At 43.0% G+C, this 27667-nt stretch overlaps 1 protein-coding gene across 3 annotated transcripts in view; it reads right to left on the bottom strand.

Annotated features, from left to right (window-relative positions):
• The window catches only part of LOC306920972 (E3 SUMO-protein ligase PIAS1-like), a 50787-nt gene that overhangs the window by 6185 nt on the left and 16935 nt on the right, over positions 1-27667 (bottom strand). For all 3 annotated transcript variants that reach the window (XM_079497994.1, XM_079497995.1, XM_079497996.1), the window contains 11 exons: positions 21510-22005; positions 10571-10655; positions 10279-10417; positions 8995-9129; positions 8788-8893; positions 7933-8006; positions 6208-6368; positions 5418-5554; positions 4078-4309; positions 3027-3166; positions 1014-1054 (listed from right to left, as the gene is read on the bottom strand). In XM_079497994.1, the coding sequence (XP_079354120.1) occupies positions 1014-1054; positions 3027-3166; positions 4078-4309; positions 5418-5554; positions 6208-6368; positions 7933-8006; positions 8788-8893; positions 8995-9129; positions 10279-10417; positions 10571-10655; positions 21510-22005 (1746 nt within the window). The remainder of the gene's footprint in view (positions 1-1013; positions 1055-3026; positions 3167-4077; positions 4310-5417; positions 5555-6207; positions 6369-7932; positions 8007-8787; positions 8894-8994; positions 9130-10278; positions 10418-10570; positions 10656-21509; positions 22006-27667) is intronic.

Genomic DNA, 27667 nt, shown 5'->3' with positions numbered 1-27667 from the left:
TACTCCTCCTACAGATTTTGTCCAAATCTCCCAAAAATGGTACACATGAGCTTTTTGATAGAAATTTGATTGCCCATACCATTCGGCCGTAATTGGCTTTCAAAGTTGTTATTATCAAAGTCAAATAATAATTATCAAAGTCAAATAATAATGTGAGAGGGCAGCTATGTTTTAAATGTGGATGCGGAATCGAGAAGTCCTTGTAACTAAAGATCCATTAATGAGGCGCACTAGTAGATAGAGTGTCAACCACAATCACAACATCCCCAGTAGGAGTCCATCTGGAGACCCGCTGTCTGTCATTTCCCATCTTTGCCTTCAGTTTCCTGTCTCTACTGTCCTATCTTTAGAAAGCCATCAAAACCAAAAAAGGCGCCAGAGGAAAATAAACGTTAGCTAGTGGGAAAATGCACTAGCTCATTTGAATCCAGCATTTACTGATGCAAATATTTTAGCTTTCATTCTAAGGAACTCTCAGTGTATTCTTAATGTACTGTAACAGTAAGCCGGAACTTGCTACAGACACGCATGTTGCTAGGCATTAAGGTCTATGTAATGACACTGAATAAGCCATGGTCACTGGGATAACAGTAGTGAAACAAATAATCATGAAGTATAACAATCGAAAATTCTAATTAGCATCTAAATCGAATCACATCTTCCTTATGACCTGTAGCCTAACTCTTGTCTAGTAAAGTTGGTGAGAATGCTCACATTACATCTGGAGATGTTTCATTCACAACCGATTAAGGGAAATTGAGTCCCAATGCATTACAATGGCGGCGGTGGTGCGGTGCGGGTGGGTTCTTCCTCCGCTCTGTTGTTGTGATCGGCACTTTGGAATATTTTTGAACACTACGACAAGCGATTACTCCGTTTTAAAGTGGATTCTCATGACAAGCAACTATCAAGTCGGTGCAGTGGCTCTTCAAAGGTTAGTGAAAACACAGCAGGGAGTTCTGGAACACGATTGTTTAATCACGGCATTAAAACTGTTAAAGAGACAGACATACCTGCTGGTTGTCACCTTGAAGAAAAGAGAAGAAGTTCAAATCTGTAAATCAAACAAAGATTGCATTGAGGATCAGCGGCAGCGGTGGCCGAGCGGATAGCGGCGCGGTCTAGATACCGGAAGGTTCCCAGTTCGAATCAGCCGTCCGACACGTTAAAATTACCACCGCTGAAATGCCCTTGAACAAGGCATCAACCACTACGATGAAATGTGTTCTATGAGCAGGGCCTGGCTGGAAACAAGTTCTTGAGCTTAGCCCAGATACCCTGGGTAAATATAGATTTCATTTAATTTCATTCATTTCATCAACATAAATCATTAAGAGTATAAATATTTGTACATCTTCTGCTTTTGGACTGGTGTGCTGGTGGTCAGTGGCCATTGGACCAGGAGTGACAGGGTGTCATCATCAGCTCCAGTGGTGACTGGTGACAAATGATGACACTTTGATACACATATGTGTCTCCTCATGCCGAACAACTTTCGTGTTCTGACTTTTGACCTGTAGTACAGCCGCCATTTTGAATTATATGAAAACCAGTTAAAATGTATCTCCTCCCAGGATCAAAAAAGTATTGCACAAAAAAGTATTCACGTGAACTTTGGACCTATTTTAAGTGAAAAAATGAAGTTTTTATGAGCCAATGAAAATTGCTGGTTTGTGGAAATTCTTCTTCTGCCTCTAATACGTACATGCAGCTTATATCACTTTACAGTATAGTAGAGGGTCATGCCAAATAGCACTGAAAGCAGTCTTACTCCAATTGGCCAAAGGGGGGCGCTATAGCAATGTTATGAAAATGAAACCTTTGAACAGGCATAACTCGTGCTTTGTTTGGCCAAAATTCATGGCACTTTTTCCACATGTTCCTTGACTCATCGGGAACACATCGGTCACTTTGACAAGTAAGCTCCACCATCAGATTTTCCGCCATTTTGAGCAGTTTGAAAAATGCTTATGATTTTGCTGTTTACAATGGAGTAACTGATTGTCTCCGTGTAGCTCAGTCAGTAGAGCTCTTGCCCTTTGACCACAAGGCTGTGTGTTCAAATCCGGGTACTGACAACTCAGCCCATGATTCTTATTTGTGCATATTGTTCTTATTGCGTATTGTCTTCTTTCTTGGTCTCCATGTTTCTCCATTTAATCTTATTTCCCTTTTGGTATAATGACAATGACAATCTGGAGTGGGCGACAGCTGATAGTGGAATTAATACACACGCAAATATTGATATGACATCACTGTGTGACAGGGCAGTCCTGTTCACCAGATACAAGAAGATTTACAAGGTCTTTTTTAACATAGTAATAAGATGTGAACATAAAATATGAAACAATAAATCATAATGTAAGAAAATACCCATCAAGCTCTGCCCTCAGATTTTCCGCCATTTTGAGCAGTTTGAAAAATGCTTATGATTTTGCTGTTTACAATGGAGTAACTGATTGTCTCCGTGTAGCTCAGTCAGTAGAGCTCTTGCCCTTTGACCACAAGGCTGTGTGTTCAAATCCGGGTACTGACAACTCAGCCCATGATTCTTATTTGTGCATATTGTTCTTATTGCGTATTGTCTTCTTTCTTGGTACCGCCTTATCGCTGCTTGCAGCTATATTTTGTATTTATTATTTATGTATTTATTTACGTTGTTAAAATAAGTGTTTGAAGTGTTACATTTCATCCAATCAGGAGAGAGAACTCATATAGGATACAGTGTCGATGGAAACGAATCAATTGGCAGACAAATGCTGAATTGGAACAATTTAATATAAGATTGAAGCCGATGAATGGGTTCTCTTTGGCAACCTATCTGAAAATGTATTTTCTCGTTACTAAAAATAAAAAAGATATCACTTAAGACTGCGTTTAAGGAAGTGAAGTGTAGAACATAGAGTGGACTGGATCGGAACAACTTTTTATTTATTTATATTACACTGGCCATGTGATCACTACTGGTTCTGTGTGTGTGTGTGTGTGTGTGTGTGTGTGTGTGTGTGTGTGTGTGTGTGCATTACCTGACAGATCATTGGGGGTATGGTAGTAGGATCTGTAGTCCTGGATAAGAGAGGGGACAGGGGGGATGTAGCTTGTGTCTACAGACGGCATGCTGGGAGTCCGGCTCACAGGGGACGCCTGGTGATGCAGGTTTAACACTCTGAAGACGAGTGGAGAAAGACACGTCAAGACAATTAGAGAAGGGTCGCCATGCAGCCAAGCACTGTACGAACTGAACGAATCGGTTGACCCGAAACGTTTTAGTTAACTGTACTAAAAACGCCGGGACAACGCTCCACACGTCCCAAACTCTTCTCCCTTCTGGCCCCAAAACTGGAATGCACTCCCCGTTGCAATCAGAACTGCAGCATCACTCCCAATCTTCCGCCGTAGTCTGAAGACCCACCTTTTCAGACTCCATCATGGCCCATAGCACTTATCCTACCCCCTTAGATAGCACTTTTTAGACTTAGATAGCATTTGAAACAGACTTATAGCATGTCATGTAGACAGCACAATAATTGCATTGTATGTAGTCATAGCACATCATAGTAAATATGTATAGCATAGTATAGTATATATGTATAGTTAATATGTATAGTGTCATTATATAGATATGTTCTAGTTACGTTCTTAGCTTACGCATGTTTCTTGATAAATGCATTTTATATATGTGTATATGTATTCCCATACTTTTGTTCTTGCCTAATGTAAGTCGCTCTGGATTAAGAGCGTCTGCTAAATGCCTAAATTGTAAATTGTAAATTGTTGAATGATTCAGTACACTGAAAACCATATTAATCTCATAACTAGTTCAAATGCACACTGTGGAGGTTTGAAAACTCTGTTGGTTCAATCCTGCCCATCGCTGTGATTGGCTCGGAAACACCACCATACAGAGCGAAGAGTTTCCCAGTGTATAAAGACAAGAAGCTGAAGGCAGAGAGGGTGAAAGACCGGAATTGAATCGGCAACAATATGGTCAGTGCACTGTCCATTGTTGGTACAAGAAACTTGTGTTAATTCAACTCTGAGATTTGACCATGTATACAGTGTCGGGGCACGGCTCACCCTTTGTTCATTACGGGCGATGGCGCGGGTGACAAGGAAGGGCAGCTCCTTTTGGGTGGAGGAGGCAGCGCTGGGCCGGGCGGCGGTGGAGGCGACGAGTCCTGGTCTTCGTCCTCTGAGGAGCTGTCTAACGTCAGGTCAATCACCTGCACCTTCTTGCTGCTGCCGCCGCCGTTGTGACTGGACGATGACGAGTTACGCTGCTCCAGTTCTGCCGATGTCCGACATGAACCTGGAGCGTGGAAACGGGGGAGGGCACGTTGAGGTAATGACAGTGGTGGAAACTTGAAAGTAGCAAGTACATGTCCTCAAGTACTGTACATAAGTACAATTTTGAGGTATTTGTACTTTACTTGAGTATCTTCAATTTCCAATATTTTTACATCTCAGATCATAATATTGTACTCCACTACATTTATTTGAACACTTTAGTTTCTAGTTACTTTGTAGATTTTGATTATTATTACAAAACATACATTAACATTTCGGCATTTTGAAAATGGCCACTCTACAAGCTCACAATGCGTCGCATTGCGACGCATTGTGAACATGTAGATCGGCTATTTTCAAAATTTTCATACAAATACTTTTGTACCTTTACTCAAGTGCATTTTGAATACCGGACTTTTAATTGTAACAGAGTATTTCTGCATTGCAGTATTGATACTTTTACTTGAGTAAAGCATTTGTGTACTTTTTCGACCACTGGGTAATGACTAATGAGCATGTATTATCAAATGCAATCTCGTGATAGCAGGCAATATTTATCACAGGGGGGAAAAAAATGGAAAGGCTATTGTAAGGTTGACTATGGATTATACAGCACACACACAGACGCATGTAGACTTGTGGCGACTGTCAGAGATATGATTGTTACTATGGAGACAGAGTGCAGCACGCGGTACAGTTGTCATGCATAAACAGAGAGAAAGGGAGGGGGATGAACATTTCTTTCCTTTTTGCTTGTGTCCTCATTCTGCCCTGCTGAGATTGAATGATCCATATACATGTGATCCTAGCAACTGGACGGTATATTATACGCATGATACAATTTATCTGTCTTTATTTAGCAAGTCTTTATCTGCACTAAATCATAAAGTAGGGCAACAAGAACAATACAGGGACTTACACACTGCCTAAATTGATAATGTTTTTAATAAATAGGATGATATAATTAACGCAGTTGGATGACAGATGGATAATGAACATGTAGACACGGATTTGGGTGTCGAAAAAGTCCATCCGTGCATCTCTAATACATAATAACACAAGGTAAGATACCAAAAAGCAATTTATAATGTTTGTCTACTAAAAGAAATCTACCCAGCTGGTTGTCTCACCATCCAGTCCGTTATTGTAGGAGGCAGAGGACACCTCCTGCACTTCCCTCTTGGACCTCATGGGGGCCCAGTTGCCATCCTCCTTAAACTGGATCTCGTCACAGTCCATGCAGCTGTTCAGGATCTCCATGAAAAGCCTGTGGACGGACATAGTCACACAGTGGTACTGGTACATGCACCGCAGATCCACCCACACAAGCATACAGGGTACAGACAGACACATGCAGGATGTAGGGTGGTGCGACAACCAGTGGTGTAAGGTAACTAAGTACATTTACTTACTCGAATACTGTACTTAAGTACAATTTTTAGGAAAATACTGGAGTTATTTGCCATTTTCAATACTTTTACTTCTACTCCACTACATCTCAGAGGCAAATGTTGCACTTTTACTACACTACAATTATTTGAAAACGTCGATTTTGAACTTGCGAAATGGGACATTCTGCACAATGAGTACTTTCACTTTTTTGATACTAAAGTACATTTTTAATGTGGGACTACATGTAACAAGATTATTATACACATTCCAGTATTATTACTTTTAGTAGTAGTAAAACATGTGAGTACTTCTTCCATCACTGGCAATGGCCACTGCCAGGCTCCTATTTGTGATACTGAGGAACATAAGCAATATAGTACAGCTACGCTAACTGCGCTGTGCCATTTTGGTGATAATGCCGGTACATAAAAACTAAAACAAACAAAGAATCTCGATAGAAATCTTCAAAAACTGAATTATCTATACCTAGCTACTGTAAATGTTGGTAGAGTGTACTAGCCGACGTACCCATCGATGATGAGGTGCTCATAGGGAGCCTTCTTGTCGCAGACGGGGCATACCCAGGTGGGCTTCTTTTCATTCATTTGGATGTACAGCGTGGCATCAAAGCACTGTAGGTGGGAGCATGTCAGAGCCCTACATGGGATCATCAGACGCATCTTCCCAAGCTACGCACGCACACGCACACACACGCGCGCACACACACACACACACACACACACACACACACACACACACACACACACACACACACACACACACACACACACACACACACACACACACACACACACACACACACACACACACACACACACACACACACACACACACACACAGGGAATGGAAGATAAGGGTATATATAGAGGTGTGCCACACAGCACAGTACAGGCAGAAGAACACAGCATGAGTACAGGCTGGAGGAACACAGTCAAATGAAAGAAAGACAGATATTTGCTAAAAGGACAAATCGGCTTCATTCTTGACTTTTACACAACATTCCTTCAACCCTTTGAACCCTATGCTATTTTTTCCACTGTCTTCACTGGCTTTGTAGGCTGATCACATAGTCACTACCACTGTCAGCCAGAAATGCCACATATTATTTTGACTTTTCAGGACAAGCCAGGCTACTCCGCAATGTCATTATTTGGTGGGTGAATGCTACTAGAACATTTCTAGGACCCATTTTATGAACCAAAAAAACAAAATACATACATACATGGATGCACCTGGGACGTATCCTCAGTGATGTATCCCAAGGTCATCAGGGTTTCGGGTCTCCCAACATCATACCCCTCACTCAGGTGACCCAGCCGGGGTGATCAAGTCCCGACTTACGTCCCAGTAGCTACCCTCGATCAGTCCCATTAGGGAAAAACCAGGGCCACACAATCCGTTCCTCCTGAACTACTATGCCGGGACTGGGAGGTACCATTCTGGCACGTGGAAGGACTAGGCTCTGTGGGTTGACTCCTGTCCGGGCCCCTCCTACGTCTCACCAGGTCCACTCCTGCTCTCACCAGGTCAGGCCCTGTGCGTTGCACCAGACTCCCAGCACCAGGCACTTTATTCAGGAATGGTGGATTCTCGAGCCGCAACGGTTCCGCAGGCTCCACCTTGCCCTTGGTGGTGCCGCAGGCTCCGCTTGAGGCTTGAATGGCCCTCCTAAAGGCCTCACTGTGGGTTTGTTGGGCTTCTTCCTCACGGAAGACACAGGCTGGGGCGCCAACCCATACTGCTCCCGGGTGCTGTTTCATGCTATTTTTAGCATTTTGTTGTCTTGTAGCATATCCAAAAGGTCCAAACACTCTGATATGATTACAATAATGGACAGAGGAGAAGGCCTTTGGGATAATAGAACCATGTTGGTCAGACATTGAATACCTTAATACGGTAAAAGAGTATGGTTATGGTAATGTGTAGTGTAAAACAGAAAATCAGAAATTGTAAATGTTCACCACCAGTAGGCTAAGGCATGCTATATTTCATATTGTTCAGGGGCAGAGAGAAGTTCTAATGTTTTCTCCTTTACATTTGATTAATTCTGCGATGTGACTCTCAGAAAGCATTTCCATTGTCGAGTGCAAGAAAAAGTCAGTCGAGAGGCGAACTCAACCCGCGCGCACACACAGACCGTTTTCACTGAGACCACATTATGTACATAACATATCATATATGATATTTTCGGGGCGTGTCAGAACACCTTTAAGTAGCAGAGTGCTTCTTTACCGGACAAAGGAGTGACACTCGCAGGCTGGTGGTGGCTATTTCACTGTCTGGATCTGCTGTTAACTTCTCTTTGACTGTAATAGACAGAAGACACCCACGCGCACGTGTGCACACACACACACACACACACACACACACACACACACACACACACACACACACACACACACACACACACACACACACACACACACACACACACACACACACACACACACACACACACACACACACACACACACACACACACACACACACACACACACACACACACATTAGTGAACAGAATCGAATAGCCAGACCACCTCCTGTGAATCTGTTCTGCTTTACTTTTATCTCAGACTTCACTCTCAAAACAAAAAGAAAAACTCCTCTTTGAAAGCAACAATGGTCATTAGGAGAGAATTTGGAATTCTGCAAATGCATTCAAGATATCCACTTTCTGAGACACAATGAGCAAATGTGTTCTATCTTCTATTATGAAGAAAAAGAACAAGAAAAACCTGCACACTCATCTGCTCCAATGTAGATTATGTAATTTAACGTTTCAAGCCAAGGCTCTTCATCAGGTCAAGCTTTGACCAAGTGTGCAGGTTTATTCTTTTTCTTCATATTATTTTCAATCCCGCACCTCAACCAAATGATGTGCATATTCTATTAGCTTTTGTTCTATCTTCTATTCACAGTGTTTTGAGAGAGCCATGGATACATAGCAATGTTCCATACAGTGAAACCTTGCATGCTGTGATACCCAACTAACATCTCTGGCGGATTCCTTCATCGTGAGCCGTACATTTCATACATGTACAATGTAGCATAGCGTGTAGTTTTGAGAGGATTTATTATGGTGCGTACTGAGTGCTCTGGAGTGGTCTGGGTTCCTGATGCCTTTGGACCGTAGCCTCTGTAACAGCACTGTGGACGCTAGCTGTTTCACCAAGTACACTGCCATGGAGTAGCTCTGTGGACACATATTACATGTACACACATAATTTGATCCTCCATTAGCAAGACAGGTCGCTGTGAATAAAATGTGAAAGTGTCAAATGTGGGTCCTCTTACTCTTCCGATCTCAGCCGTCCATGACACCACAATGGTGTTGGGGACCGTCGTTGACAATCTGACCAATGAGGTAATGTTGATGGGCCGGCTGGGCCGCTTGGGCTCTACGCCATTTTTGGTTGGAGGAAGATAACCCTAGACGATAGAGACACATTAGATTTAAGCAGAAGTCAGAACTGCATAAGAGCATCATCATCACATACAACATTTGTGTCTTTTAATGTCTGTGTGAGGAATTTATCAACCAGAAAAATGTATCTTCTGTAAATGAATACAATATTGAGCTTTGCATGGCCAGCCTAAATTTCTCAAGCTCGGTTTTCACTACACTTACATAGAATAGGTTGAGCCCAGCAATCGGACCAATTGGCCGAGGAGTGGTTTATGCTGAAAAAAACAGCTCCATATTTTGGCAATTGCGACAGCAATGGCTGCACTTGAAGAAGTAAATATTGTACCATTATTGAATTACTTTTTATCAGAACTGGACTTCGTTACTTTACTGAAAAATAAAATGGTCACTCTCCACTGGGATTGATTTAGAATTGGTTCGTCTGGTTGTACATCATGATGGTATGACTAGTTAAATGTTGATCCAATTGCCTTAAGTCATTTTGTTCTTGCCCATTGACAACACCCACAAATCAAGGAAATGCCTACAGAGTGCTATAATTGGTAGTTCTGAAACCCAGAACTGAGTTTGCAATGCGTTCACCAGCCAGGGTTTACGATGTATGCCGAAAATATGGTCGTGCTGTGGTTAACAAAAGTCTAAGATAGTTTCATGTTGTGTTTTATGACATAAATTAGATCCCTTCATTGGGAAGCCATTACATGTATGTGCCTTTTAAAACTTGTATGACGTGTGTGGTTATAATCAAATCATAAACATGTTTTAAATGGGGGTTTTTTTTGTGGCTTTCGCCTTTATTTTTTATGGAGGGACAGACAGTAGGCTGACAGGAAATGGGGAGAGAGATGGGGGGATGACATGCAGTAAAGGCCGTCGGGATCGGGAGTCGAACCTGCGGCACACTGCCAGACTGGATTGCCAGCCATGGTGCCTGGACCGCTGAGCCACGGCCCAGGCCCATAAACATGTTTTGATTCATGGATATTATCTTGCTGGCAAAAAAAACACAAACGCAATTCAAAAATGTAATTGGAAAGCTGCGGTTGGAGTCCATGGCAGAGGTAACTTCCTGGTTGACCTACAGGAAGAGGTCATCCAAGTAGCACTCAATGAAGCCTTGCCAGACCACAATGAGAAAAGCTTTCTCTTACCGGAAGGTTGCATGGCTTCCCATTGACTTTCACACACAGGTTGGGTGGAAAATGGTCTTCCTGAGGACAACTCGTCTCCGATAGGCAAAACCGCAACTGAACTTGAACTGAGAAGTCACATTTGGTCCCCGAGATGTCCCTATGATGACAGAAATAGATGCATATTAATGAAGCAATTCAGAAACAATTAATATATATGCTATGAATAATTAATTCATGAATTAATTCATCAGTCAGTCAATAAATCATTGAAATGGTGCACTGGCAGGGCAGTGTGTTTGGTTGGACTCACATAGAGCTGCTGATCTGCTGGACTTGCTGTGGTGTTAATGCAAAGGCAAAACATGTCTCCTGAAAGCGTTGGCTATTATCTACCGCTGTCAGGAGACAAAGACGAAGACAGACAGAGATAATGGTCACGTTAATTACCTTGACTCAACAGTGATCACAGCCACGAATAAGGATTTTGCTAATCATCCATCTTTTACCCCACTCCAGTGAAAACATGAAAAAGAACCACAAACTAAATACACATTTTGACAGATGTCCAAATGTACACCAGAAAAGCCAACACACACACACACACACACACACACACACACACACACACACACACACACACACACACACACACACACACACACACACACACACACACACACACACACACACAACAATCTCACTCTGTCAGATGTACAGACAGAGCTGTTCAGACTATGGACTAAACTCCTTAACTGCAGTTGATTCTCCCCTTCAATAATACCACCTTGCGTCCCTCAAGAAATTGAGGTTGAAAGCATACCGTACATCTCCCCCCGCTAATTATCACACTACAGCAACCACTAACTTGTTCTATCACATGAAACTGTAAGACCTACCTTAGCTACTATGAGCTAAGTCTACAATTTGTGTGTGAGCACAACACACACGCGCGCGCGCGCGCATGCGTGTTGTGCAAAATTGTGCAAACCTGGAGCATGCTTCAGTCTTCCTCCTTACAGGCCACATGGTCTAAAAATAGAAAGAGCCTCCCTCTCCCTGCCTGCCTGCCTGCCTGCCTGCCTGCACCCCCCCCCCCCCCATTCAGCTTCCTATCCCTCCTCGATAAGGCTTCATTTATACACCGGCTTGCGGCGGTGTCACTCTCTGAAAATAGCAAATCTACAAGCTCACACAACAGGTCCCATAGCATTATTTTATGTGAGTGACAGCGTCGTGACAAGTTATAAATCAGGCCTAACTCCAAGTCTCCAATCTGGCAACTGATTTTCACATGAGGGATGCTGACAGAGCCCTGCTGTTTCACTCACCATCTTCTCACTCCATCTCACAATTAACATTAACAAATGACATCGCTACCATATTGAGGCTGAAAATGACATAAAAGTAACCAATCATTCACATTCATGACACAAAGTTCAGCCACTCGAGTCCTTAAGCAGGTGTAGGTTCAATTCAATATTGATTGAACGTACTTGTGCTAAAAGACGGCCTAACTATTTAGTTAGTACATACTGGGGGTGTGGTGATAATTAATAACAATGTGGCAACTGGCAACAATTGTATTACATTTCAAAACTTAAACAGATTATACTGTCCCAAGGTATTCATCCCTTTGAGGGCAAGAATATTCCCACACTATGTCCTAAACCCTAACCTAACCCTAAACCACACGCAGAAGCCACGGGGGAGTCTACTCTTAACTGGCCACGCATGTTACGCATGTGTCTTAACCGGCCACGCATGTGTCGTAACCGGCCACGCATGTTACGCATGTGTCTTTAGCGGCCAATGCCGGCCACGCATGTGTCGTAACCGGCCACGCATGTGTCGTAACCGGCCACGCATGTGTCGTAACCGGCCACGCATGTGTCGTAACCGGCCACGCATGTTACGCATGTGTCTTAACCGGCCACGCATGTCGGAGCCACAGGTGAGTCTTAACCGGCCACGTACAGTATGTCAGACTGTCGGACTAACGTCTCCCCCCCGGACTAAATTAGGTGTGCAACCTTAGCTTGTGTGGCTAGCAATGCTGATTTGAATGATGAATGCTAACAATGTAAAGTCACACTATCAACACAACAGCATGTGTAGGACACAGGTACCAATCCATATAGGCATATACCATAGAATGTGGATGGGACATTGATGTCTGGAATCAGTTATAGTTCCAGAAGGAAATATATGAGCTAAGCTAGAGAGAATGAGCTCAGCTCCAGTATTTAGTGGAGCAAGACACAGCTGGAGTGTATTAGCTTGTTAGTGGCTTGCTACTATTGCTACGTTTGGTACACCGCAGGCAGGCACTCTCTCTCTCTCTCCATCCATAAAACACTAACACACATAACTCAGAGACAGAATGACAAACACTATCAGTAGTACACAAAAAAGTATTCCCCCCACAGAAGCCACTCACAAATAGGTAAACACAATGCAATGTTTCCTCCACTTGAGCCACATATAGCCTTTATTTATTATGTGCATAAAGATGCTGTACGACTCCGTTTTACTAATGGGGCTCATTAAAACATTCCTATGTGCTTGCTAAAGTTGGCATTGCTATTTCCCAGTCTCACACTAGTCTGTTATCTCCAACAACGTATGTACTGCAGCAGCATAGTGCCTTAGTAGTGGAGTGGAGTGAGTGACTCTTGATGCTTTTTTTCTTTATCTTTTGTGAGATGAAGATGAAGCCTCGTTTGGGATCATGTATGGGTTAGGGATGGGTTTGGTTGCCAAATGTCAGGTTGTGTTTTGGTGGTAAGTGAAGGGTAGTTGACTGCTATTAGGAACAACAACGCAACGCAGCGAGCAACCACTTGCAACAGAATCCTACAACTGTGGTTTGCAACATTAGAAAACTGGACAGTTAACAGCCTTGCAGCGAGCTGCGACTGATCAGGAACTTTATTGTGTGTTTTCAATGTCTAGTGAGAGGACGGCAGTATGACATTGTGGTCCTGTACTGTATGTGCTGAATTGTCTGATAATGTGACAGCATTTAGGATGCTCCCATGCTACAGAACTGACAGTTCACTTTTACAACAAGCTTTAAAGGTTTATAAGTCCTGGCAAGAAAATAAGTGTGGGTACATATTTACATAATAGTATACATGTATTGTTTATTGCAAACTTGGATTCACTCGCATGTGATTATGTTGGTGCGAATTGTGGGGAATAATGGCTTGGAGTGGCTTCTATTTGATTAAATACTGATTTACCAGCCACACAAGTGAGTGGCTTAGCGGTGGTATTAATTCATAATTTAGTCCCCACTCCTTTGGGGTATGTTTTCCTCGCAGACACTTGGACATATAATGGGTGAGGTGGGGGTGAGCTGCAGTTGTTCTTTCAGCCTAGTGAGCAGTGTGATGTTTTATGTTTAATCTGAAGGTATTGCATTTAGTAATCTGCATTCTGCTGTTTTTACTGTTTCCTGTTTAAACTCTTTCAGACTGTAGTTTGTTGGACATGGGTTCTGAATGGGGGAGTGGTATTTGATGTCTCTGTCTTATATGCTGATTGCGAACGAAGTGAGCACTAACTATAGAAGCTGGCCAAAACTGTCTGTCTGTGTCTGTGTCACGCTGTAACACCACCCGCCCGCCACCAGAGGGCAACTGAAATTGGAACGATACAGAGGTCTCTCTGTGTGTGTGTGTGTGTGTGTGTGTGTGTGTGTGTGTGTGTGTGTGTGTCAGACTGCCACAACAGCTTCGTTCGCTTCCCTCGTTTACGCGTCTTACTTGTCTATATTTATAGACACCAGTTCTGTTGGGAACATCATGTGCATGGGTCATCTTGACACTGATCGTTGATCTGACATACTGTATCTTTGACTAATTGTTTAAATGATAAGTGGTTCTGTAAAATCATTGATAATTCTGGTACAATATTATATGTAAGACACAGTGCACGGCCACAAGCTCTAGAACGTGGAGGGAATTCTGTTGGAAGAATATTACCAGATATTTCATAACTCCAAAGATTACAGCAAGAATGCAGTCTAAACAACAATCATGCTGGAGGTTATGTGGAAGTATAAATGTTGACCATGAACACATATTTTGGAATTGTCCTAAAATAAGTAAGTATTGGGACAATGTATGGTCAGAGATAAAGAAGATACTAAGCTATGAGATACTTAAGACTAGTGTTGTGCTGTATCTGGGTGATTTGTCACAGGATAATACGCAGAGAGAAGATATTTACTTGGTCAAAGTGTTATTGGCAGCTAGTAAAAAAGCAATTACAAGACTATGGTACAAACCAGAACCCCCAGCTTGTGAGCAATGGCTGAGCATTGTGGAGGAGATATTTGTGATGGAGAAACGAACTCATATATTGAGAATACAAGAGGAACTATTCATTGAAAAATGGGAGAAATGGACTGAATATAAAGATCAACAAAACGACACCAATGTTAATAATGATGGAAATTCATAAATGGACTGGAATATGTTGTATATTAATGATGTATCTGAACCCTTGCACTGCAATTGTCATTTTATGTTTTTTATTTTTATGTCTACCTGCAAATAAAAATTAAAAAAAATAAATCATTGATAATTGGCACACACATTGGTAATGGTAATACCGGCGAGAGAAAAGGAATCTCTCAGGTGTCATTCATTATGCTGAAGTGAGCCCTGCCCACTTTGTTCTATAGACGAATCCATGGAGGGGTGCCCTGGGCAATGAGATATAAATCAATCACAAAATGAAAACAGGAGGCATCACTTTGATGCAGACATTGTTATAACTCATTAAACAGTGAAGCCTAATGAGGGTAGTGAGTGAGTAGTCATTTCTTCTGTCTGCACCACGTTATAAAAGCCATGTAGGGACAGAAAAACAGGCTTAAAGACAATAACTAAAGTATTGTGAAAGCTTTTTCTAAACATTTAAAATGTAAAGGTATCAAATCAAATGCATCAGTGGCACTCCAAAAACATGAATAAAAGAAAGAATAGCAAGACATGGCTTCAGTTTATCCTTTTAAAACACACTTTGGATTATCAGATTTGTTAAAAAAAAATAAGCAGCCAGAGCACCATAACACCTTGCTTTCAATTGTAAAATGTAAGCTCCATCATTCCCAGGTGTGTAGGGAGGTACATCATAAGGCACAATAATGTCCAAAGGGCACATTCATTCACTCAACAATTTTAATACAGCATCACCATAATGCATTAAAATTTGACAATGCATAATGAAAACACACCTTAAAATGAAAACTCGTGTTTTGACATAAGCCGCAAACCCTGAGATAAATTATCAGCCCATCAGCTTGTCTGAAAAGCTCATGGAAAACCTTCACCCATTATGCACAAAATATGAAGCAGCTCTCTCCTGAAGACATGTTGATTAACTCCTCTATAACTCATTGAAATTTATAATGAATACAGGCACATCGTTCTGGAAGGCTAGATAATGATGGAGTCACGAGTGGTATGTGACAAGTATTACTGTCGCCATGGTAATGGAGACAGTGCTTCTGTGCTTCTGTTTAATCAGAGGTTGTTGTTTTCTCGGGGGGTAGCCACAGGTTAACTCACTTTCCTCTGACAGTCTGACACAGGGGGAGAGAGAGAGAGAGGGGAGAGAGAGAGAGAGAGAGAGAGGGGTGGAGATGGGGTGAGAGGTGGAGAGATGGGGTGAGAGAGTGGAGACAGAGTAGGGGGGAGATGAAATAGAGAGAGGGAGAGATCATTGGAGAGAGGTGAGCGGGAGGTTCAGGGAGTGGTGAGAGCGGGAGGGAGGGAGAGCAATGGGGAAGGGGTGAGAGAGAGAGTGGGCAAGAGAAGAGAGAATGGTGGCATAGAGCAGGTGTCTGCAACCTTTATGCAATGAAGTGTCATGTTTTAGAGGGGCCCCTTCATTGTCACGCCATTGACAATGAAGGGACAATTTACATCATCTTGTCCCTAACACAAACATTAAATGCCATTAACAATAAAGAGAATTTAATGTTTGTTTTGTCACTGTTTGTTTTACATAACCATTACATCACCTAATCAACATGAGTTAGACTGTAATATATTAGCGCCCCTCACTTCACACGGGTGTGATTTTTATTTTCTAGATAGTCGGTGTGCCATGTCAACATTCATTTTAATGATACCACATCAAAAATTCCAACATATTTTGATTGTCCACGACTATAACCTCACATTGCTATAATGGCCGTTAGACTACTACAATAACCCACCCATCTTCCAGACTCCCTCCCCACTGTCCCCAGTCAGAGTTCAGAGTTTTAATGAATATAGAATTATGTGCAGGATGTCATTTACATATAAATGTGAGGGACTTGATTTGATTGATTTGACTACAATTGTTTTTTAAATAGTTTATTATAAACCAAAAACCCTCTCTCACACGCTTATGCCAGTGTGCCAGTGATCACCCTCCTTTGTGCCAATGTTTGCACTGGTGCCGAAGGTTGCCTATCCCTGGCATAGAGTATGATAGTGAGTGAGTGAGTGAGTGAGTGAGTGAGTGAGTGAGTGAGTGAGTGAGTGAGTGAGTGAGTGAGTGATGTAACTGTAATGAGGTAGAGATGGAGAGAAAGAGAGTGGGGAAACCAAGCTGCTAATCAAGCTGCTAATCAGAACAAAGACGAGCATGTTGATTATTGACTCTGGGTGTGTGTGTGTGTGTGTGTGTGTGTGTGTGTGTGCGTGTGTGCGTGCGCTGTGCGGCTGCGCACGCATGCATGTTTGAGTCTGACGGCCGAGCAGACACGTTCAGAGACGGATCCCCTGGTCGCAGCGAACGTATTTCCTGTAGGCGGAGACGACATACAGTATCTGCGGTGTAAACAGGCAGGTCTTCTACTACAGTGAATGGTAGAGTGACTGATGTTAGTCTCGTCTCAACCATTACTCTATGGCTCTGGTCGTAGCCACTGCGGCATATTTTTTGACATTCCGTTTCTCTCCAAAGTTGAATGGTTCATCCCTACTGTTGGAGCAGGCATAAACTACACAGGTTCATCCCTACTGTTGGAGCAGGCATAAACTACACAGGTCCATCCCTACTGTTGGAGCAGGCATAAACTACACAGGTTCATCCCTACTGTTGGAGCAGGCATAAACTACACAGGTTCATCCCTACTGTTGGAGCAGGCATAAACTACACAGGTTCATCCCTACTGTTGGAGCAGGCATAAACTACACAGGTTCATCCCTACTGTTGGAGCAGGCATAAACTACACAGGTTCATCCCTACTGTTGGAGCAGGCATAAACTACACAGGTTCATCCCTACTGTTGGAGCAGGCATAAACTACACAGGTTCATCCCTACTGTTGGAGCAGGCATAAACTACACAGGTTCATCCCAATGTTCTGGGCATCTTTGTGAAGTTAGTGTTAAAGCAGGTAAAAGAGTAACGCTTGAGCAGACTAACATCAGTCACTCTACCATTCAATATAGTAGAACAGAGGTTCCCAAACTTTTTTGTGTCAAGGACCCCCAAATCAACATGTATTAGGCCACGGACCCCCCATTTGAAAACATATGCCAGTGACCCTGATAAGGGAGGATTTCTACGGCTCTAGCAGTGATTCCGAAACATTAATTTCATGGACCCCCCAGTTTCACACGCATTATGGTACGGTCTTACGGACCCCCGATTTAATGGCATTTCCCCAATTTATATTGTAAAACCACTGTTAATTTAACTCTGAGAGTGTACAAATGGACCCATTAGGGTCCATTTGGTTCCATTTCTACACTCTCAGAGTTACAGACCCATAAGGGTCTATTTGGTTCCTTATATCTCTAATTGAGCTAGGTACCCCCTGGTACTCCCTCAAGTATTCCCAGGGGTCCCCGGACCCCACTTTGGGAACCCATGTAGTAGAAGACTTGCCTGTTTACACCGCAGATATGTCGTCTCCGCCTACAGGAAATAAGTTTGCTGCGACCAGGGGACCCGTCTCTGAACGTGTCTATACCAGGCTTTTCAAAGCGTGCGTGTGCGAATACGCACACACACTTTTAGATCCAGTCCTATTTTAAAGTCTGCGTATGCAGGGCTCGCATATCCGTGTTTACGCGCACACGCACTTCGTGTAGCTCAGCCGCGAGTAGGGATGGAGCTCGTTCATTTTTAACGATCATCTTATCGAGCAGGCTTATCGAGCCGGGTCCTTATCCCACTATCGAGCATTTGCTATTATTTTGTGGAAAGCTGGGAGACAATACATTCTGAACAGAACCTTATTTTTATTGGCCAGTTGTGAGTTTGTATGCCATGACACGTGTGTGTATGTGTACACGCACGTACGCACGCACGCACGCACGCACGCACGCACGAAAAGTGTGGGCACCCCTGGTTTAGAGCTTAGTCTTGTCCAGTATAACTTCGAAGAGAGGGGGAGAAAGAAAAACAACAAAAGATAGCATACTTTTGCAGCCCTTGTGCATGCAAAACCGTTCACACCAACGGCTGGAGATGCGCTACCCCCCCCCCCCCCCCCCCCCCAACCTGCCCCTTATTCATATATAGCGAGCGGCCCATGACGTCAGCTGCTGCGGCTATAACCGATAAGAGGCTCGATAAGCCAAAAGCTTATTGATACTCAGGTCTCGATAAATGCCGAACCGGGTTTGTAATGGACCCGATTTTCGGGCTCCATCCCTAGCCGTGAGGGAGTGGGGGTGAGCGAACCTGTGAACAAATGACTGAATGAAAGATATTATTACATCGTAATGTAATGTATACAGTAATCAGAAGGTGGGAGAAGAAATCCACACAGTGGATCCACACAGCAAGCCAGACGAGAGAAGAGAAGAGGTGAGCGAAAATACATGCAAGAATGTGATCAGACAGGAGGTCGCTGATGAAGCCTCTGATTAACCCTGCCGTATACTTTGTTGCTGCGGTCTATACTTATTACTTGTTCCCACAGACAGACAGACAGAGACAGACAGACAGACAGACAGACAGACAGACAGACAGACAGACAGACAGACAGACAGACAGACAGACAGACAGACAGACAGACAGACAGACAGACAGACAGAGATTTCCTTGCAGTCTGCCTGTGAGGGTGAATTAAAATTAATCAAACCACTTCATTACACCCCCCTTCTCATTATTATTAGTATAAAGAGGGTAATCTCAAAGCTACGCCTGAGCATTATTCATTTTCAGTCCAATTTAAATTCCCCAGCCTACTGAAATGAGCCTCTCTTCCATTCTCTCCTGTCTAACCCACTCGCTCTGTCCCTTCCAGTGTTTTCTGAGAATAATAATGCTGATCAACGTCATGCATTGTTTATTTATTTCAAAAGTACATGTTTGTGTATCTTGTTTGTGTCTGGGTTTTGTTGAGCATGCGCAGGCATGATTGTTTGTGCATGTGTGCAACAAAAATGACAGATTAGTGTGTGATTTACATTCAAATGACGGAGTGTGTGTGTGTGTGTTTTGCAAGGCACAGGTGTGTATGCATGCACGCCTGCATCACTTTGCATGCAAATGCCTATTGAGGACGACAGGAGAGCGCAAGCGAGCCAGAGAGGACAGACAGGAGGAAGCGACTGACTGGGAGGATGTGCAGAAGGAGGGAGCAAGAGTGCGACTGAAGGGGGGTTTGGGGCTCTGGGTGACAGAGCTGCAGGCAACGTGTTTGTACATGTGTCTGGAGGCAAATTAATCACAAGATGGTCTCGACTAACTCCATTAAAATGCTAATGGAGGAGGAAAAATGCAGATATTTCCATATATTTCCCCGTTCCTAACTTCCCATGCAGCCGTAGGATTTTTAATGTACAACGTGCAAATGGGCAATCCGGCGAATCCCCCTAATACAGTCTAACAGATTACATATCTGATCGATTTAAGGGATGAAATGAGATAAAACGTGAATTGTCCTGTTATAGCACCAGCAGGAGGCCAAGTTGGAGCAGAGGTTCCTTGGCTTATTGGGAGTATGCGTGCATACCCATGCTGATCAATGACTCACTGAGAATAGCTGTTCACAGACGGATGGAAAAACCAACGGACAGACTGACAGACGCAAAAACATAATCTCTGGCCTTCTAGCATCCAGCCTGGCGAAGATGAAAAATATAAACACTCACTATACCCACAACCTTAACTTTGCTGTTTCCAACTCTGTTGCGATTAACTAGTGCCTGGATGAACCTGTCTCTACTATTGTAATATGAATATTCAACTATTATACCGGTACCGGTGGTACCGGTACCATAGTAATACTTTCTGACATAATAGTACATTTGCAAGCATTTCCATGCTGATTTAAACAACATTTAGATGATGGCAGGCTTTATTTTAGTTGCCGACAATGCATTCGACCAGGGGTGCCCACTGCCCATTACGTCGATCGCGATCTACCAGTCAACCGCACAGGCTACGCAGGTAGACCGCCGCCTGGCCCTGCCAAGCCGCCGCTCGGCATTAAGAACCCACAATTAAATGCCTTGAGTACCGTGGGGAACGTCAGGTCTGTTGTGTTGTATTAACAAACAAATCAAAAGTATATCAAGATGCGCACGACAAAGAAGCCTAAAAACTATCATGTCCATGCAGAGTGGGAAGAAGATTATTTTTTCACAATGTCGCATTCCAACTGCGTTTGCCTTATATGTAATGTCAGCGCCTTTGCAAAGAAAGTAAACGTGGAGAGACATTTTACTTTGCTTCATAAAAAGTACAACAGTGAACAGTGAAACCATTCCGGGTCAGTCACATGCTCATTTGAGATAAGAAGTCCTTCCAAGATGGACAGACGCCTTCCTTGTGGCAGAAGACTCGTTATTTCATGATTTTAAAAACATACCTGAAATAGTATCAGCTGTCAAATCCCTTCAGTTATCCAGAAACACTGTTACACGGCGCTGTGAAGTGATGGTTGGTGATTTGATGCAGCAACTGCACACAGTCTAATGATTAGTGTGCAGTGCAGATTGTGTGTAGTAGAGTTCTGTAGCACTGCTCTACCATAGCCTGCATGAAATAAAACGACTCACTACTACTGCAATTGAGGTCTGAAGAAGCGTCAAAAGAGCTTCAAATCAAATGGCCATGCCTTTCGGCCTGGCGGAGACAGAGATATCCCTATAGCCTCTCTGTCCTTTTCTCATTCCCCTGACCCAGTGCAAATAAAGGCTGGCTTTGTGATGAATATGTTTCTAACTTTCTAATCACACACAACCCCTCCTCACACAGCATCCACAGCACAGCATTGCTCACCTAGACTGGTGGGCTTGATGAGCTCGTCCAGCATGTCATAGAAGGGCAGCCTTTGGAGCTTGACGTCCGGGTGGACGGGGTGCAGCGCAGCCGAGGCGGGCATGAGATGCGTCAAACCGCTCAACTCGTGTTTCCCGGGTCCGAGCAGCGACAAGGGCAGCAACGCGGCCGGTGACGGTGCCCCGCCGTGTCCCGCGTGACTCTCGTATACCAGCTGGGTTAGGCCAGCGGTCAGTGCAGCGGCCCCACCCCCGGCCACCCCTCCCGAGGCCGGATGATGGGGCCCTGCCAGTGCCAGTTCTGAGGGAGAGACCATCTTGGCGGGGAAGCGTCGTCGGTACAGCTCTTTAATCTTCATGTGCACGGCGGGGCTGCAGCCTCCCTTCAGTAGGTGCAGTGCCTTGGTGAGTAGCTCATGCTTGCGTCCGTGCTTGTTGCGTCCGGCGTATCCCAGCAACACCTGCAGCTCCGACACCCGCAGGCTCATCACCATTTGCTGAGTTGATAGGAGGAAGAATTTTTATTTTTTAAAAGAAAAAAAGAAAGAAAGAGAAAGATCATTAGTTGTCAAGCTCAACAGGGAAAGCAGTGGACAGCAGGATCACAGTAGTAGGAGTAACGTTATTAAATGCCACAGATTCAAATCCCCAGACATGCTGGGAGAGTTTGTCGAGTGACTAGCTTAATAGTTTCCCATTCTTTGACAACTGGTGTCGAGGGTCTATGCTATAAATCTACTGTGGCCTTTGAGCAGCCAAACACATCCATTAGACCATTGATGACAAAGCACAAATAGAGGGCTGGCCAATATAGAATTCCATTAGGATAATCCTGTTATCCATCACTAGTGTGTGTGTGTGTGTGTGTGTGTGTGTGTGTGTGTGTGTGTGTGTGTGTGTGACTGTGTGTGTGTGTGTGTGTGTGTGTGTGTGTGTGTGACTGTGTGTGTGTGTGTGTGTGTGTGTGTGTGTGTGTGTGTGTGTGTGTGTGTGTGTGTGTGTCTGTGTGTGTGACTGTGTGTGTGTGTGTGACTGTGTGTGTGTGTGTGTGTGTGTGTGTGTGTGTGTGTGTGTGTGTGTGTGTGTGTGTGTGTGTGTGGCGCATGCATGCATGTGTGTGTGCGTGCGTGCGTGTGTGCGTTAATGATGATGATAATGAACTTTATTATGCGTTTGGAATCCGTCCAGTATTTCACCACCAAAACGACATCTTACATTCCCAATAATAGAGCAATTATGTTCTTTCTGCATTATTTCTTGCCACCCTTGTTTTAGACTATTTTACAATAAACTATTAATTAATTCAAGAAAAACAGCATGGCTGTGGTCAACACACACAACACAGACTTGAAGGTGATACCATGGAATTAAACTGTTGCCGTAGTTTAACTATGATGTAATGAAGGCATGGATGAGTGTTTTGGCAGAAGAGAATGTCAGACCTACATTTACAACATAGTATACTGTAGAAGACTATATGTTACATTTACCATTACTAGTATGCTTTATGTTCTATATTATTCTTTAAATTGTACATGATAGATGATGATAATGCCGTTATCAAATTTGGCAAACTTTCCATTTTATTTGTTTGATTTTCAGATCAGTTTGTCATAACTGTAATGATAAACCTTACCATGATAAACCTTATTGAGATCAAAGAACGAAACAAACAAACAAGATGCATTGAATTGCGTTCGGGCCACCAACATCGCTGATTCTACATCTACATGCAATTCTGTTAGTTTTGTATTGTTGTCTCCACCAGGCCGAAGGCATGGGGAGAGAGTATGTTTTGCACTCCGTCCGTGTGTGTGTGTGTGTGTGTCCGTCCTTCCGTCCGTCTGTGAACAGCTAATCTCCGGCACCGTTAACCTGGTCGATGCCAAACTTTGCACACACACTCCCTGGATGCCAACGATGAACCTCTGCCCCACATTTTCCAGAACGGCCTGTTATAGCGCCACCATGAGGCAGCTTTTCACATTTTTTACCTAAAACTGCACCGATTTCCGCATCTGCCTTTTATAGCGCCACCAGGAGGCCGACTTTTGTAAAACACATTTTTTGATATTACTCCTCCAGATTCTGTCCAAAAATCTCACAAATCGTTACACAGTATCTCTATGGTCATGTGCTCAAGTCGGATCTGTCCGATATTTCATATTCCATCCTAATTGGCTATAATTGGCTTTCACAGTTTGCAAGATTGCCCCGTTTTGAACAAAAGCCTCAAATCATGAACGCAGCATGCAATTTACATGAAATCTTTCACACATTTTCTTACTAGGCTGAGGAATATATCCCACCCTTTTCACATTGGCCTGTTATAGCGCCACCAACAGGTTGATTTTTGCAAAACACATTTTTGGAACAAAATGCCTCAAATCATCCAATTGCCATCAAAGGCGTATGAAGAAATGGCACCCTTTTCACATTGGCCTATTATAGCGCCACCAGGAGGCCACAACCTGACCTGCCCTGGACCTGTGCCCCGAGGGCACATCCGGAGCGGTGGCCCGGATGTATTTTTCAGATCGTCCAACAATAAATGTCGCAATACACTGGCCCGGTTTGGCCAGTGGAAAAAATGCCTTGAAAATGAAATAGTCTAATTTCACATGAATCCCCGGGCCAGTAGTACTGTTTTATAATGATTTCTGTGAAATCATCTTGGTAATTACCGCTAAAACAAAAGCGTTACGTGATCCCGAATTAGATCATTCAACGACTGACTGAGAGCCTAGGCTGGTCTGCAAGCAGTTCACAGCTCGCTCGCTCCCGTGGAACGCACGCTGCTCGCTCATGTTCAGAGGCGAGACTGCTTCACACTATCGCAAACATGTTCCTCTATTATTATCCTCATTCAACAATTTAATTAAAATGTACCTGTGTGGGGAGACCACTGGAGTTGGCTGGAGTTTTGGTTGCAGCCAAAAATGTGTGAGCTCTGCAGATCAATCCCCACATGTCGACAAGTAATTTAGAGAAAAGTCAACGTGTATGAACAGAAGTGTATGATAATGCATTGCTGTGGTACTACGGTGAAAATTATGTCGTCATATGATAGTCTTTCTTAAACGCAGATCTGCAAGCATGCAACGCGTCGCATTTGTGACACACGTTTCCACATTCTGTACCACAACTATGTATTCGTTGATTAGCTGCAGCTGTGTGTGTGCTGTGTGCTGTGTGTGTGTGTGTGTGTGGCAAAATGGCAAATAAGGTTAGGGATAAGGGATAAGGGTGGCGCAAGATGGAGCCCTTAGTGCCTTCTCCCCAGAAGGACAACTTTATTTTTCCATCCTCAATATTATTATTGCATTGTGGCTATGTGCATAACTGCAAGTCAATGAACCAATCAGTAGCATGTATGTCAGTATTTAACTTCATTTCTAATTCATTCATTTATTTAGTTGCTAATAATTTAACTGTAATCAATTGTTTTTAGACCTATTGTTTTTTATTGCTATAAAATTAATGCTAAAAACAAAACTATAAACTATAAAAATTTGCTTCTTTCATTAAGGTTATAATTTAGTTAACTAAATGTTTTCTCACCCTTTACTTTTAGTCTTAGTTCATTATAATAACCCTGGCAGGCTGCTGCTGACCAACAGAGCTCCAGTATATATTCTGCACAATGACAACAGTATCAGTGGAAGCAGCAGCCAGGCCACCTACTGTTGACAGACCAAACACAGAGCACACAGTTTATGCTGCTTCATATTCATACACAAACCTGTGTGCACTGCATGCATGCATACACACACAGTGACACACACACACACTCGTATGCGCACGCACACACACTCGTATGCGCACGCACGCACGCACGCACGCACGCACGCACGCACGCACGCACGCACACACACACACACACACACACACACACACACACACACACACACACACACACACACACACACACACACACACACACACACACACACACACACACACACACACACACACACACACACACACACACACACACACACACACACACACACGCATACTATAGACCTGTTTGACAGCACTATCATCAAGTGTTGGGTTCATGTTAATATGTATTTTTAGACATTTAACCACTTAAACCCTCAATATTGTGTAAACATGACTCTGTATGTTGGCTCTGTACTACTTGGTCTGCTCTTTCTTTCACTCTACACTACAATACCTCTTCCCCAAAAAGAGGCGATATACAAGTTCACAACGCATTCAGTGTGCACTCTTTACCTCAAACCACGGGTGCCATTCAAGATCTTTCTTGATCACAATTCCATTTTAAGGTCACAGATTTGATCCGATTACATTTTTGTTAATTTTGATAAAGGTTGGACACTAGTACTAATGTAATGTACATTGTACACAGCTATTTATGCTGCCTGCTACGGTAGCACTCAAACACATCTTCTTGACCAAAAATAATCATTATAAATACAATAATGAATTGAACAAATCCCAAATTGGAACTTTCAACTAAAGAACAATGCAGACATGGGCAATGTAACAGTGGTAATTGTAACACCTATACACAGTCACAACTCACAACAAAGAGAGAAATGCCTGTCGGTCTCAACTAGGCACATAGACAATGGGCCCAGAATTTTGGCAAAACAATACTTCATGCATTTCTGATCCATTTGGCTAGACACTTGAATCCAGTGCCAGTACCCAGCCTATCTCACTACCTCTCCATCTGGTCGAAAATGTACATCATTTTGATTTCTCCAAAATGGGTGGAACATTTATTGACCAAAAATGTAATTAATAATTTTAATTATCAACATGCAAATCTGTAGTGAATTAAAGTAAATGTGTCTCTCTTTGGCAGTTTAACTGTGTGTGCAAAAGGGAGGGGATGGGCTGGCTTGTTTTGACACAATGATATGATTCTCTTTGTTTATAGACCGAGGGGTGCTCTGGGAGCAGCCATAGCTGAGGTGTACCATTTGGCAAAGCTTGACACCTCAGTATCGATTGCCTACACTTGGCCTACAGGGCAAGGCTACATGCATTTGTCTATAGGTGGTGCTGCACATTGTAAAATAAAACAATGCCACTCAAACAGGCCTTGAAGCATGATATGATCAAGTTACTCAAAAAACAAACAAGCAGAAAGGCCATCTATAGTGTATTAGTCTCAATAGAGCGTCGCAGTCCCGCCCCCTACCATGGCCCAGGAAATGATTCTCCGTTCATTTTCCTCATAGACATTTCAGAAAGTATTTATTTAAAGACGTTTACGCCGTGGACAAAGCCAACTCGAGTCGTGACAAATCATGACAACACATTTTTTGGGCCGAACAAATAATTAGAAAGAAGAAAAAAACGGCAGGTTACAACACTTTTTTTGTTGTTTTTCTTCTTTGTAATTATTTGTTTGGTCCAAAATATTGTTTGTGTTGTCATGAGTTGTCAATTTGGGGATCCTTGACATGAAAAGGGTTGGGAACCACTGCTATAGAGGCTTATCTGTGCCAGTAGAGATTACCTGATGGTTTTAGTAGCTCAAATAGAGATGCTCATAGTCCTACACCCTACAGAGAGGTACTACGTAGCCAGGCACAAATGTAAAAGGATAACACAAAAATCGCCAGGTGCTTGTTCCATTGTGGTCCATTGTACTCAATTCATCAGTAATCAACCTATAATTGTAGAGATTCTGTCCTGAAAATGTGGTGTATTGTCTCCTGCAGCAATTTGTCTGAATTTTTTTCACTTTACCAAATTGAACGCTATGTTGTTTATTAGCGTTTTTGTGAAGTATAACTGCAGGTTGCCAGGTTTGCTTTCCAAGCAACTGAGTCTATGAAAACATCATGTTTTGTGAAACTATGACCGCAGATTGCTAGGTTAGCTTGTGTGTTACTTTGGCTGTCCTTAACCCATTTTGACCTGAGATCAGATTCTAAAAATGTCTTCTACAGTTTTCTGAAAAAGCTATGTTTCTATGTCAGTCGTTTTTCAATAGCTAAAGCATAACAAAAGGGGGTTCCCGCCCAAAATGGGTTAACCCCCAACGGGTATGGACTAGTACATATAATACAAACAATACAAATACTACAAAACATATTTCCTATACATTTTGTTGGTCCTGCTGGTGAAATAAATGACCAGTTCTATGAAATATTCAAGGAGGTGGCCAGTGACAAA

The sequence above is a fragment of the Electrona antarctica genome (genome assembly GCF_951216825.1).
Source record: "Electrona antarctica genome assembly, chromosome: 3".
In the NCBI taxonomy this organism is placed as follows: domain Eukaryota; kingdom Metazoa; phylum Chordata; class Actinopteri; order Myctophiformes; family Myctophidae; genus Electrona; species Electrona antarctica.
The sequence above is the reverse complement of the archived record's forward strand: the minus strand, read 5'-3'. Positions and strand labels throughout refer to the sequence as shown.